At 37.6% G+C, this 13,562-nt stretch overlaps 1 protein-coding gene across 2 annotated transcripts; it reads left to right on the top strand.

Annotated features, from left to right (window-relative positions):
* The first annotated feature begins 785 nt into the window (after positions 1 to 785).
* Positions 786 to 13,474, top strand: LOC137936820 (pantothenate kinase 2-like). Of its 2 annotated transcripts, none has more exons than XM_068781720.1 (23): positions 786 to 1,583; positions 2,221 to 2,512; positions 5,707 to 5,916; positions 6,074 to 6,129; positions 6,290 to 6,406; positions 6,528 to 6,647; positions 6,741 to 6,835; positions 6,944 to 7,037; positions 7,320 to 7,451; positions 9,068 to 9,180; positions 9,337 to 9,529; positions 9,635 to 9,843; positions 9,964 to 10,008; positions 10,111 to 10,159; positions 10,577 to 10,659; positions 11,045 to 11,161; positions 11,307 to 11,370; positions 11,655 to 11,801; positions 11,904 to 12,062; positions 12,326 to 12,409; positions 12,531 to 12,728; positions 13,042 to 13,113; positions 13,198 to 13,474. In XM_068781720.1, the coding sequence occupies exons 2-23, from the start codon at positions 2,266 to 2,268 to the stop codon at positions 13,285 to 13,287; spliced, it is 2,694 nt and encodes an 897-aa protein (XP_068637821.1). In that variant the 5' UTR covers positions 786 to 1,583; positions 2,221 to 2,265; the 3' UTR covers positions 13,288 to 13,474. The 2 variants fall into 2 exon arrangements, with proteins under 2 accessions (XP_068637821.1, XP_068637820.1); XM_068781719.1 differs by having other exon boundaries at positions 6,068 to 6,129.
* The last annotated feature ends 88 nt before the right edge of the window (positions 13,475 to 13,562 follow it).

The raw sequence follows: 13,562 nt of genomic DNA, 5'->3' as shown, positions 1-13,562 counted from the left end.
GTTACCTCTTCCAAACATTTTTTTGCCTTAAAAACCAATTTTTCTTTTTATTCCCTCACGATAAGAAGTGGCAAAAGTACTGTGTCATGCATTTAAGATAGTTCCTGCAGCTAGATCCACAGTGATACAGACCATATATATAGCTATAGTAACCTAATTATCCGAGGGAATCGTTTCTCAAGAACCAATTAGCAGGATAGGAGTAAGTCATACTATTGCCTTCAGACCATTAGAAATAGACAATAATTAACTGACACACTACATACCTAAACCCTAGAAATGTGCATAAAAGAAGGATGAAAGCTAGCAGGTTTAGAAGATTGCAAAATGTAGTTTGATGCTAGGTGAAAAGATGCTAAACACCACAAACAAACATAGAGTCAGAGACATAAGATCAATACAGTAGAGTTCTATTACCAACAAAATGTTCGAGAAGGGCTGATAAAAACGTGTCCGAAATACTGACGCAAGAAGGTTGAGCTATGCTCAATCAAACAGCAGCGAAAATTGGTTACAGCATCCTCTTTGAGAAGATCCACCACTCTTTCTGCGTCAATTAACACCGGGTAGAATGAAGCAATGTACACATGAACCTACTAAAACCGATGAGATGAAGAGCAAAATAAGCCTGAATATTGGAATAGAAGTGCAGAGCACGCTAAGCTTATATGCAGAGAAGTGGAAACGAGAAAAAGGAAATTCGACTGCAGCACTGAGAAGTAGAACATTCGCCCCTAGTGCACTTTCAGTTTTGGGCTGCACACAAGCATCTTGCAACCGAAGATTCAAAAATTATAAATTCATCAGATATTCTGTCTTTTGCTTGTCATTATGAGCAGCAGCAGGCACAAAGCACATACATTACCTGCAGAGAGGAAGAGAGACGGTTGCAGAGAGGGTTAGCCGGAAGATGAGAGGCGACCGACGGCGGCAGGTAGAGGAGAGCGATCGCAGGTAACAGGCGAGTGAAGAACAGGGAGCGCAGGTAGATGGAAGGCGATCGAAGAAGAGGGAGCGTCATCTTCCTGCTAACCGAGCGAGAGGCAGACGAACCGCCGAGTGAAACGAGTGAAAGTGAATTACCTGCGAATTCACTTTCACTCCCACATTCACAGTGCACCAACGCTTTTGGGGCCACTTTCACAGTCAACTAACAGGCCCTGTAGAAGTTGTCGGAGATGCATCTTCTTCGGCGTTCTTTCTGTATTCCAGTGGCAACAAATCAGATCAATAACGCTCGGGTATCCAGCTGTTTGACATTGACAACATTCTACTTCTCCAACTTGGGGCGGATCATCTGTAGACAAGAACAGGGTTTAGGGTTTTGGTATTGTTTCACATGACTCTGGATATGAGCTACCTGGAGGGCACATTCGCTGTATTTCGAGATTAGGATGTCGTTTTGATCGCATGGAACGATGGAAATGGAAATTTGAACGCGCCAAGCATTTGGGTTTAATCTGAATACGGTTGTTGCGCATTAGACAATAAGTACAGCCTTTCGTTTAGCAAAGGCCGAGCATCCTTCAAGCCGTTTGTGCTCCCAATTTTCTCTCGTCTCACCTTGGAGGTCCGAGGAAAAGGCGAGTGATGATTCATCTAAACAGAGCTGGATATAATTTCTAGGTTCATCGTAGAAGAATTATTGAGTTCGGCAGTTGAACTGTCGCTGTTCTTTCTTCTCCATTATTTCTTGCTCGTGTTCCATTGTTTTCCTTTCATCTGAAGCTTAACGGGAGACAGATAATGTTGATGGATATTTGAAATGGATGAAATTTGGACAGACAAATAGCATTTGTCCCTTCTCATTTCTCGTAAGCTTATTTCAGTCAATCAACGTCAATTCCATATGCAAGAGTGAGATTGATTGCCGCAGCAACGTGATGCCCGGCAATAAATACAGCAGTCCACGAACTGAGTTTTCATCCTATTTTCTTTTATTTTTCTATTTTAGAATTGGTATTAATGACATATCTTTTTCCTTTAAATGCATTTGTGTTTTGATTGCTCTGCAAATCCATGTTTCATGTTGTTTTATTTGTTGTTAGTTTCCCTTCGTTTAGGCCCTTGCTCTTGGTTCCATTTGTGTAACCGTTTCTTTAGCCTTTCCTTTAACATTTTTTACTTTTTAGAAAATGTTTTCTTTTCTGAAAAGAAATCCATGAGATTTTTTTTTTTTTCACTCTGATTTATGGTTCTCCGCCAATAACGGTTACACAGACAGTTGGAGGTAGGCTGCAGGGAGAAGGAAGTTTGGTAGACTTAATGGCCGATCTAACACAAACCCACCAAATTGCCCAGTTCCAAAATAAAAGGGAGGACAAGGACAACGACAAGGAGGAGGAAGAGAGAGATATGGCGCCGGCGGCTAACCAAATCCATCGTTCAAGTTCTCGGCCGCAGCTTGATGTTAGTGGGGCTGCAATTCAAGGCAATTTTGAGGAGAGGAATCCGACAATTCTTTTACCCAATCAGTCTGATGACATATCACATCTGGCGTTGGATCTTGGAGGTAAGAGATAGGATTGGTTTAAGAGTCTCTTTTCTGTTTCTTGGTTGCTATAACCCTTTCAAATTGAGTAGTTTATTCTCAAGGTGCTGCGACTTGTTTGCGTTAAGTGATTCTGTACCCCCTGATTGGTGTTGGAGCCGTTTCTTTCCTTTCTCAATATTTGATGGCAATTATCCATATTCACGTTGATTACAGTTCAGCTTACCTTTATCGTTGCAATTATTCTGTCCTTTTTAATATTTGGTTCCACTCTCCAGATTCTATTTTTTCCCAAACTTTCAACTCTTCCTGTATTAAGTTTTTTCTGTTTTCCTCCATTACCATAATGTATTTTCTGTTCTGTTGTCAGCTTTGTATATGTCGCATGAGAACGTAAAATATGACCATTATTAATTCCATGTGGAATATGATTCTCAATTGCATATCTTTCTTAATTGCATCCATTCTCGAGTTCAATTGGAAGTTATCGGTTCCTGGAAGTGTTGAAGTAGTTTCTACTTCTTTCTGTTCCTCCCTTAATTTGGGGATTTGATTCTAGTACCTTATCCTATCTTATTTATGTTGTTTTTAACCACCTTTCCTACTGTTTTTTAGTATCTGTTGTTACTTCTCAATTATGTAACTTCTTTGTTGTTTGTATCTTTTGTACTATTGTGAGGTGTATCTTTTCTATCATGGTGTCAATAGAATTTTTTTATGACGATAACTAATGCTATACCGTGTGGTTTATCAATCTGTTCTTCGAGTTCTACACCTTACTTCAAACCTGAAATGAATTGTACTTTCATCCACTTCAAAATTTGGAGATACATGCTAATCAATTGATTCCTCTATTGGCCTATAGCATATAAAAACTATGTGCTTTCTACTTCACTGAGGATATGTATGGTTTACATGTCTCTTTGGCAACTAAAGAGCTGCTAACTGCTAAGTAGTGCCATGAACAGATTCTTGAAAAGCAGATAGCTACCTTGGATAATTTGCTCTCTAGAAGTTCTCAGATGAGTTTCAAGACATAGCAACGAATCTTTCCCCAACTTTGGGCTACATTTAAGAGAAGCCAAAAATTTGGTCAACTCTTCGGCAAGAGATGGGGTCTCCCAGAAACAAATTTTAGTGGGGACTTCCTCCCTCTTGTTTTTCCCTCGCGTAGTTCTTCCATTGCTTATGTTTGTGTTTTTGTATTTCTCCCTCCTTTCGTATTTGTCTTCTTGCTTTTTGCAAGGACCTCTTATTTGTTCACTCTGTTCCAACCAAAATAAAAGGACCGTTGTCAAAAGTGAAGAAGAAAGATAATCTGCTCAACTGCCTCAAGGGTCGATTAACTTGATCTGCGATGTAGTTGGTCTTTTTCTTTTCTTCTTTAATGTGTGTGTGTGTGTTTTATGTGTTGGTGAATGGAATAGTGGAATTTTTTTATCATGTATGCCAGAATGGCACATTTAGTTTTACAAAGACTTCATAATGGTTTTGGCAACTGTTTTGGTATTTGACTTGGGGCAACATAACAAAAAATTGCTCACACCAGCTCCTTCATGATTGTTTGCTAATATTGTCTATGTAAATGTTGGCTGACTATGAAATGGGGATAAATCTAACATGTTTTTAGTACAGTTTTTTACCAAAGAGTTGGTTTATACCAAGTTGCATTTTCATATGGAGCTAGAGATGAATATATTACTGAAATTTGAGAGTAAAGCTGAGGTTTGAGATGCTTTGTCATTTTGTCAAAGGCCTAGTTGTGTACCTCTTAATAGTTTTTGTTTAACAAGGGTTGAAGACTGAGAAGAAACACAGGAAGATCAGAAGTAATGTAAACAGAAGCAGCGAAAAACACTTAAAAGAAGGCCCATGTAGGACAATATCAGCAAGTGATAGAGCTAATGGAGTCATATAGTCATTTACAATATAGTTGGGGCAGCTAGATCACAACATAATTGGGGCAAGGCTCTGATGATAATAATAAGGATATGCAATTAAGTTTTCATTTTATTGTATTACTCATCTTCTTTATGTTTAGATTGGATCCTTACTCTATGCACTCCCTATTCAAAGGTGATGAATTGCGTAAGACACACCAGAACTACATTGGTAGCTATGGTTCTAGTTGTTTCTTATCTACACCATTACAATATGTTTCACCACTGACTACCCTTTTAAGGGCTCCAACAAATGCATCGTCCCATTAGGCTTTGGGCATGATTTTATTGGATATAATCAGATAGTGATCTTATCTCTTTTAAATTTTAAATTTAGTTATTTATAGATTGTGATGATGAATTCAGCTTTGATGATGAATTATGAAAATCTCCCTGTTTCTGGTCTCTCCCTCTCTCTCGCCCCTTTCTTCTTCTTCTTCTTTCTTCTCTATTCTTATTCTTCTCAATTCTCCTATTTCTCATTCCCAATTCTTCGTTCTTTCTCTCTATTTTTTTCCTTTCTCCTTCTAATTCTAGCAATTAACTGACATTCGGCCACAACAATTTAAATTCACGCCTCGTCACGCTTTGTTCCGTATCAATTATGGACTGATTTCCAAAAGCAAAAAAACCGACATTTGGCCCAACAATTCAAATTCACTCCTCATCACGCTTTGTTCCATGTCAATTATGGAATGATTTCCAAAGGCAAAAAAAAAAAAGATAAGTATAGTGCTGGGTTCCTATAGATGGACCATCTAGAAGAAGTATGACAAGATCTACCTGATTATAATTTGGCCTTTCTTATCCATAAAACAGTTTTCAATCTGTGTATACTTCTATAAGTTTAAGTTCTAGGAGACAGTCCTGGAAATATGGCAAAACTTGAGCCTAAAAGAATGAATTTCTTTGAAATCTCATCTTCTACATGAATTATTTATGGACTGTATATTTCTTTATTGGCCATCGATAGTTTCCCAGAAGCCCAATTATGGTAGATGTGGCATCAGAACATCAAATTGTGGGGTCATCTCATGCAAAGAATAGTGTAGCTGGTGAGATTTACTGATTTTATGTGGATTATGATCTGCTGACCTACGAATGCTCCCCCATATGTGCTGCATAGCTTGCGAGTCTAAATATAACTAATAGCTGGTGTTCATTATGATTCTGTGTGAGGATCATTTTGAAGTGTCCTTACCTGTGGTTGTTATGGATTTATTAGTGCAAATGCATTACATGGTATTTAACTGTGACTTTTTATGGTTGTTGTAGGGTCTCTTATTAAATTGGTCTATTTCTCAAGACATGAAGATCAGCCGGCTGATGATAAGAGGAAGAGGCGTATGAAGGAGAAGCTAGGTTTCTCCAATGGTACAAGGAGATATTGTATTCTTGGTGGGAGGCTCCATTTTGTGAAGTTTGAGACCAACAAGGTCAATGAATGTTTGGATTTTATTTCCTCAAATCAGCTACATCGTGGTGGTATGTCTAGCTGAGATACACTTGATGTTTGCATGAATTATGTTGTATCTCTCACTTTATCTGTGAAAATAATCTGAGGGTCATGAACCAACTGCAATTCTTTTACATCCAATTTTTGTGTTCAAGCACTGATGCGATTGAACTTTGGTAGGAAAAGATTCACCTTCCTGGCGTTCTGGCACTCTAGCTGGTGAAAACGATACTATAATTAAGGTAATCTTATGCTGAGACTTTTTTTAAGTGTTCTGTGTCAGATTTTAAAGTAATTTTGTATGTTTGTCATTCTTAGGATTTTTTGTGTTCCTATGGCTTGTTCTTGTGAGCTCAGTTTTTTATTCTTGTGAATCTACATCTAAGTATAATCTCTGAGAAGGCCACAGGTGGTGGAGCATACAAATATGCTGATATCTTTAAAGAGAGGCTTGGGGTTAGTCTTGACAAAGAAGATGAGATGGATTGCCTTGTTGCTGGTGCTAATTTTTTGCTTAAGGTGGATCCCTTACTGACATATTTATCTTTGGTTATGATAATTTTTCTAATACTGGACACGTCTGCCAGGTTTTTATACATAAAACATTAATGCTTGTTTCTTTTAATGTTGGGTTTGATAGGCCATTCGTCATGAAGCTTTTACACATATGGATGGTCAGAAAGAATTTGTGCAGATTGATGAGAATGATCTGTTTCCTTATCTTCTTGTTAATATTGGCTCTGGTGTTAGCATGATCAAAGTATACTCTCTTTTTTCCTCTTGTTCATCTGTTTATATCATTAGTCTAGCTATAAGCTTAGATACGTTATTCATCTTTCTTGGTTTGATATAGGTGGATGGAGATGGAAGCCTCCAACGTGTTAGTGGGACTAATGTTGGAGGTGGTACGTATTGGGGTTTAGGAAGACTTCTTACAAAGTGCAAGAGGTATTTTTTGTTTTTGTTTGTTATTTTTTCTTGTGTATGTGTGTGTGTGTAATATTAAACTTCTTTGATATCATTTTAAATGTCTTTCACATTCTTTTTCTGTTCCAGTTTTGACGAACTGCTTGAGCTTAGTCAACGTGGTGATAATAGAGCTGTAGACATGCTTGTTGGAGATATTTATGGTGGTGTGGACTATGCTAAGGTATATATCTTGTTGCTCACATGACTTTTATTGAAAGATGGATTGACTATAGCTAACCGGAAACAAATATGATCAGAAACTATTCCATTATTTGAATTGGATCTCAAACTAAGTAATCGTCACCTGGATGTTGATGGTGGTGACAATTCCAACTATTATGAGCAATCTTGCAGGGAAACTTTACACGATTGTTCACTTTCTTTGAGGCTTTCGTCACAACAGTTTGATTGGTAGATGCATCTCATTTCCATATAATGACCAAATGCTTTTGAATGGTTTTAGATTGGTCTATCTGCATCAATTATTGCTTCTAGCTTTGGAAGGACTATTTTTGATAATAAGGACCTTTCAGACTACAGACCTGCGGATATTTCACTTTCTCTCTTGCGAATGATTTCTTACAACATTGGGCAGGTAGGAAGTGCTCAAAGCCTACTACTCCTTTATTTTCTGTTGAAGGCAAATTGCATAAAACAACAACATTGTTAGCTTTTGAGGTAAGGGACTAGATTGACCCACATATGCATGAGTTAAAACTTGAAGAAAAGGTCTTTATATGGATCCAACTACATTTCTTAAGACAAGAGTTTTGTGATTAGTTGGATATCTTGGACCATATGTACCTGCTGAAGGTTACAACCCAAACCCAACCATATCTACAGTTTGTAATGTGTAACACAGAAGTTATAAGTTACATGGTGACTTCTTCTTTTATTTTTATTTTTTGTATAGCTTTCTCTGATATTTTTAACATGATGAGTTACTGATGTGAGATGTTTAAATGCCTTCATTGATATTTTATTTGTTTATAATAGATGCCCTTATTGATATTTATTGATTTTTATTCTTTTTCCTTTAGAAAAGGAAAGGGCAGCTCTGATGGTTGAACCAAATGGGGAAGGGGGGTACTTGTGTTTCAAGATAGAAATCCCAGCATCTCGTGGAACTTAGGTTAACCCTGTAGCATTTCTATTTCTAGACTAGTCCATTCTGATTTTTAAAGACAGGTTTTTAAGAGTACGTTTGTAACCTTAAGGCTGTTTGGTTAGAGAAAAAATGGGACAAATGGAAAGAAATTGGAAATTTTATGCAAGTAAAAGGTTTTCAACAGTTTAAAAGTGTTTCGTTTTCTTTTTTTTCTCTTTACTTTCTCTCTAAGATTTTTTGGTTCTTTTGATTAAATTATCTTTGTCATAATGCAATCAACTCAACCGTGTTATTAACATCAGGAGTAAATGGATCCATTGGTTCACAAACTCTTCCTCAAAATATATGCCTGGTTGGTGCATTGTTTGAATGTTTCTTAATGGCAAAGAGGAAAGCATCTAAAATTATGATTAGCTGCATATTGTGCTCTTGGTGTGCTGTCATGGAATTTACCAACAGAAACAGCTACTGCAGCCCCTGCATGATAAACTTCTGTTGAATCAAAACTTAAACTAAATATTTTTTTATTCTCAATGCTGATTGCACAAGCACACTACACTCTTTTCCCCAACAAGACTTGAACCCAAGATCTCATGTTCCAAACCACCCTATGTGGCCATTGAACTAAAGGCCCGGTACCCAAAACCTTAATTTGGAAAGGGAGGAATTAAAAGGCAATACTAGGAGTCAGCAGAGTAAGACATTTATGAAGTTATCTCCAGTATTCACTGGAGTTGAAATGTCATTTATTTCAATTTGCTGTCAGTAGATCCAATTTTCTCTTGTTTTATATTCTGTGGAAAAGACAAATTGAACAGATAATGACTGTGAGGATTGTTGCGCTCATATTTAGTCACCTTGACTCCACAGCTTGAGGGTAGTGCATAGACGTTTTTCCAGCAAGGAGGACTATCCTAGCAGCTTGAATTTTATTTTTTATTTTTTTATTTTTATAGATGACAAGAATCTCATTTAGTCTCACCCTATTCTGTGTATTAATCCTTATCTAGCGTGAAAGATGGAGTGCAAGTGTCAGCTCTCATGTATTAGTTTTTTATTTGGATGCTTAGTTTTGGTGTCCTAATTGATTTCCCATGTGGTAGATTTCTTACTTGAATGCACTTCGTTATGGGATCAAGCGGATCTTTTTTGGAGGATTTTTTATTAGGGGTCATGCATACACCATGGACACTATATCTTTTGCAGTTCATTTCTGGTAAACATCTCGAATCTTTTGGTATATTGTTCAAGGTCTGGAGACCCATACTATCTTTCTTTTCTAGATTCAATAAAACTGAATTAGTTCTTTACACTGTGGACACTGACCATGTGTGTCTTTTCATCCCCTGTTCTTATTCTTTTCTACTTTCAGGTCACAAGGTCAGGCTCAAGCAATGTTTTTGCGTCATGAGGGCTTCCTAGGAGCTCTAGGTGCATTTATGAGCTATGAAAAACATGGTCTTGATGACTTGATGGCCCACCAGTTAGTGGAACGATTTCCCTTAGGTGCTCCTTATGTGGGAGGAAAGATTCATGGCCCTCCACTAGAGGATCTGAATGAGAAGGTAAGTGAACCTCATATTGTCTCATTCATTTCTATGCAGAACTGTCTTTCGTTGTAACTTTTGTGCTGCAATGTTCACAAACATTAAATTCACATACCTGTGCAGATATCTTGGATGGAGAAGTTTGTGCAAAAGGGTACAGAGATTATTGCTCCTGTGCCAATGGTCCCGCCTGGGACAACTGGTGTTGGAGGGTTTGAGCGTCCTTCATCCAGCGGTGACTCCTTACGTTCTGATGCAAGCACTTTAAATGTTGGTGTGCTTCATCTTGTGCCTACACTGGAGGTGTTTCCATTGTTAGCAGATCCAAAAGTGTATGTAATGATGTATTTTTTCTGCTATCTTGAAATATTTGTACTTGAATATCTGGATTGAATGTTTTGATACCCGTTAAAATCAGTTTCTTAATGTACCTTTTTTCTTCCTGTTGACAGGTATGAGCCTAATACTGTTGATCTATCAGATCATGGTGAACTTGAGTAAGCTACAAATCAATACCTTAGTTTTTTTTTTTTTTTTCATCACATGATCGTCAACATTATAATTTCTGTAACCTTATGTGTAATGCCTTTTTTTTCTAGATACTGGTTCACAGTCCTAAAAGAGCATCTATCTGATCTTGTTGATAAGGTATAGGGTTCATTTTTTAACCTTTTCTGGATAGGTTGAAATTGTGTTACACTTTTTTTTTTCAAAATCGTCTGCATTTTGTTTGGTATTGGTTTTTCTTTTTTTATTCTTTTGGCTTTGGGAGATTGCAGAAAGGTGGCTATTTTTAATGTGTTGCTCATTTCTTGCAAAGTAAGTTCAGGTTCAGTTTCTTTTGATTTTACCACACGCCTATCATTTCTTTCATGTATTTGCATTTGACCAATAAGTTCTAACATGACTTTAACTGTGCACGCATGAGAATGAGATTCGGACAACTTCACCAATAAATTTTCAAAAGAAGAAACGAGGCAAAAAGATTTTCTTACTAAAAGATCATGGTTGCTCTTGCTTGAAATGATGTTTCATGTTTAATGTGTCTTTGTGCTTTCTTGGTAGGCTGTAGCTAGTGAAGGTGGAACAGAAGATGCTAAACGAAGGGGAGATGCATTTGCACGTGCATTTTCTGCTCACCTGGCAAGGTATCTACTCCATCTGGTAAAGCATTTTTCAAAGTTTCCATATGGTGTAGATGGACAGATGAGCTGGCTGTAGTAGTTTTAGAATGTTTATTAACACTCTGTAAAACTCTTATCTATATACTCATTAAACCATGCTAAACTATACTTCACCTCATGATTACAAGAGTCTCATACAGTTTAGATGAACAGATGAGCTGTTGTAATTTCAGAATGTTTATTGACATAGTGTAAACTCCTAGATATACCCTCATGAAACTCCTTGAGTGGCTTTCTTCATTCTGGATATTATCAGTAAGTGACCTCCATAAACTATTAGATTGGTAACTTCATCGTTGTTGGCCACCATTTAGGAAGTGAAATTTAATGAGTATGTAAATTGTTCTAGGTTGATGGAAGAGCCAGCTGCTTATGGAAAGTTAGGCCTTGCGAATCTGTTGGAGCTGAGAGAGGAGTGCTTGAGAGAGTTCCAGTTTTTCGATGCTTACAGGATCATCAAACAAAGGTTCAATACTTTTCTTACTCAATATTTTATTTACTGTACATGAATTTTGTCTCTTTTTAGGTTTAACATTGTAAGGCACATGTAATTGAACCAACTGTATACAATCGCATGTTCTCAGTTACTCTTGTATTTCCATTTTGTGCAGAGAAAATGAGGCTTCTCTTGCTGTTTTACCTGACTTACTGTCGGAGCTTGATGGTCTGAATGAGGTAAGGGGATTCTTCCCCTTTCTGGACATTCATAAGTTATAATGAAAGAGGACCAAGTTGCCAAAAAAAAGGTCATCAAGTGCATGTGAAGCTCCTGTTTTGCTTCTTTTTATTTGATTTTGGATAATTTCAACCTTGGCATTTGGAAGTTTTAATGCAGAGCTGACAGAGTGTTGTGTATTTATCGAAGCCTCATAAGCATCTATTGTCCTTTTATAAATATGACTGCATATATGGTTTGCACAGACGATGTTGTTAGTAAACATAATTCTCTTATTTCTTAGGAGGCAAAACTGCTGTTTCTCATTGAAGGCGTCCTTGCTGCAAATATATTTGATTGGGGATCTCGCGCTTGTGTGGACCTGTACCATAAAGGAACTATAATTGAAATATATCGTATGAGCCGCAAAAAGATGCAAAGGCCTTGGCGGGTAAGTTACAGACTAAGAAAAATTATGGAATTTTTTTTTATGTTATTATAAAAGCTTAGTGTTATTTCAAAAAGATTTATTTGAGCTGCTCTTGTGCTTCAGGTGGATGACTTTGATATGTTTAAGGAAAGGCTTATTGGCTCTGGAGAGAAAAAGGCAAAACCACACAAAAGGGTTTTGCTCTTTGTGGATAACTCAGGTGCTGATGTGGTTCTGGGGATGCTGCCTCTGGCTCGAGAGTTTCTTAGAAGGGGAACTGAGGTAAGTTCTGATGACTAGGCACCTATCCTCTACTCTTGAGCGTTTAGTATCAGTTGTTTCCACTCTCCTTGTAATAGACACAAGTTTCTAGACCCTCAAAACTATTTTTGAATTTTAAGTTGTTGTTATTGAAAGAAAGTGGCGACAAGCTTCTTGCCTACAATTTTAGTTTGTAAGTCCTCTCTGCAGATAACTGTGGTCTGAAAGGGACCAATCTTAATCATTCCAACTGCAGCAACTTAGATGTGATTATTTTGGTGCAGGTGGTTCTGGTTGCTAATTCCTTGCCAGCTCTAAATGATGTGACAGCAGATGAACTTCCTGAGATAGTAGCTGAAGCTGCAAAGGTTATATAAAGCATTATGAATGCTTTTGGAAAATGCTCGTTTGATTTCATCTTTTATCTATTTTGCACCTGTTGCATCTGCATTAGCTTTACCGGTACTCAATTCTCATAAATCTCTGCAGCATTGTGATATCCTTCGCAAAGCTGCTGAAGCAGGAGGCCTTATTGTGGATGCAATGATAAACATCCCAGATAGCCCAAAAGAGAATTCATCTTCAGTAGCCCCTTTGATGGTTGTGGAGAATGGCTGTGGAAGCCCTTGCATAGATTTCCGCCAGGTCAGCTCGGAGCTAGCTGCTGCAGCAAAAGAGGCCGATCTGGTAAGGGTGGTAGCCTATCAAATGGTTGGTTTTTATTATGATTGACCAATCCTCCTAGGAACTGGTTATCCGATGAGCTTAGGACTATGCTCTGCCCTTGGGAGTCATATGGTTGGTAGGGCGTCCTGGCTCTCTTCCCTTCTCCTTGCTTAATAACCAGAAAGAAAAATACATCTTCCCCTGGTACAACCCCTATCATGGTCAAACTTCATGCTCAAAAGCCACCTCTGTAGCCCATCTATTTATCAACGATACATCAGTACATAAGATTTACCAGAACTGAAATAGCATTTTCTCCTATTGCCTCTGACAGATAATTTTGGAAGGGATGGGTCGAGCCCTTCATACAAACTTTAACGCTCGTTTCAAATGTGATGTTTTAAAGGTCAGTTTTTTGCATATTTTATGTTATTTGCGGTATAACCATGTGGTAATTCTTCTGTTTAACATAAATGACTCTTTTTCTCAGCTTGCAATGGTGAAGAATCAGAGATTGGCTGAAAAGCTGGTGCAGGGAAATATATACGATTCAGTTTGTCGATACGAACCAGCTTGCTAGGTTTTGTTGTTCTCTTGCCTTGCTCACATATGTTTATTAAACAACACAAAAAGTAGAAGTTATTTGTATAACTTTTGCAGAAAATTCATTTATGTTATAAGCAAAAAGATACTGGCAGGTGAATTTGGGTTTCTAGCCTTCCGCCCTAGAAACCATCCCTGTAACAGCAGCAATTCAGAAGCCAACGTTTTCCCAAGACAAGAAATGAGACTTGAGTCGTAACAAAACTGATGGTATAAAAAACGAATTTCATAATTCTGAAGAATCAATGATAT

This window comes from Aristolochia californica, unplaced genomic scaffold, assembly GCF_029961685.1.
Source record: "Aristolochia californica isolate CCGP_79_NKW_82.1479 unplaced genomic scaffold, dmAriCali1.0.hap1 SCAF_7, whole genome shotgun sequence".
Lineage (NCBI taxonomy): Eukaryota > Viridiplantae > Streptophyta > Magnoliopsida > Piperales > Aristolochiaceae > Aristolochia > Aristolochia californica.
The sequence above is the reverse complement of the archived record's forward strand: the minus strand, read 5'-3'. Positions and strand labels throughout refer to the sequence as shown.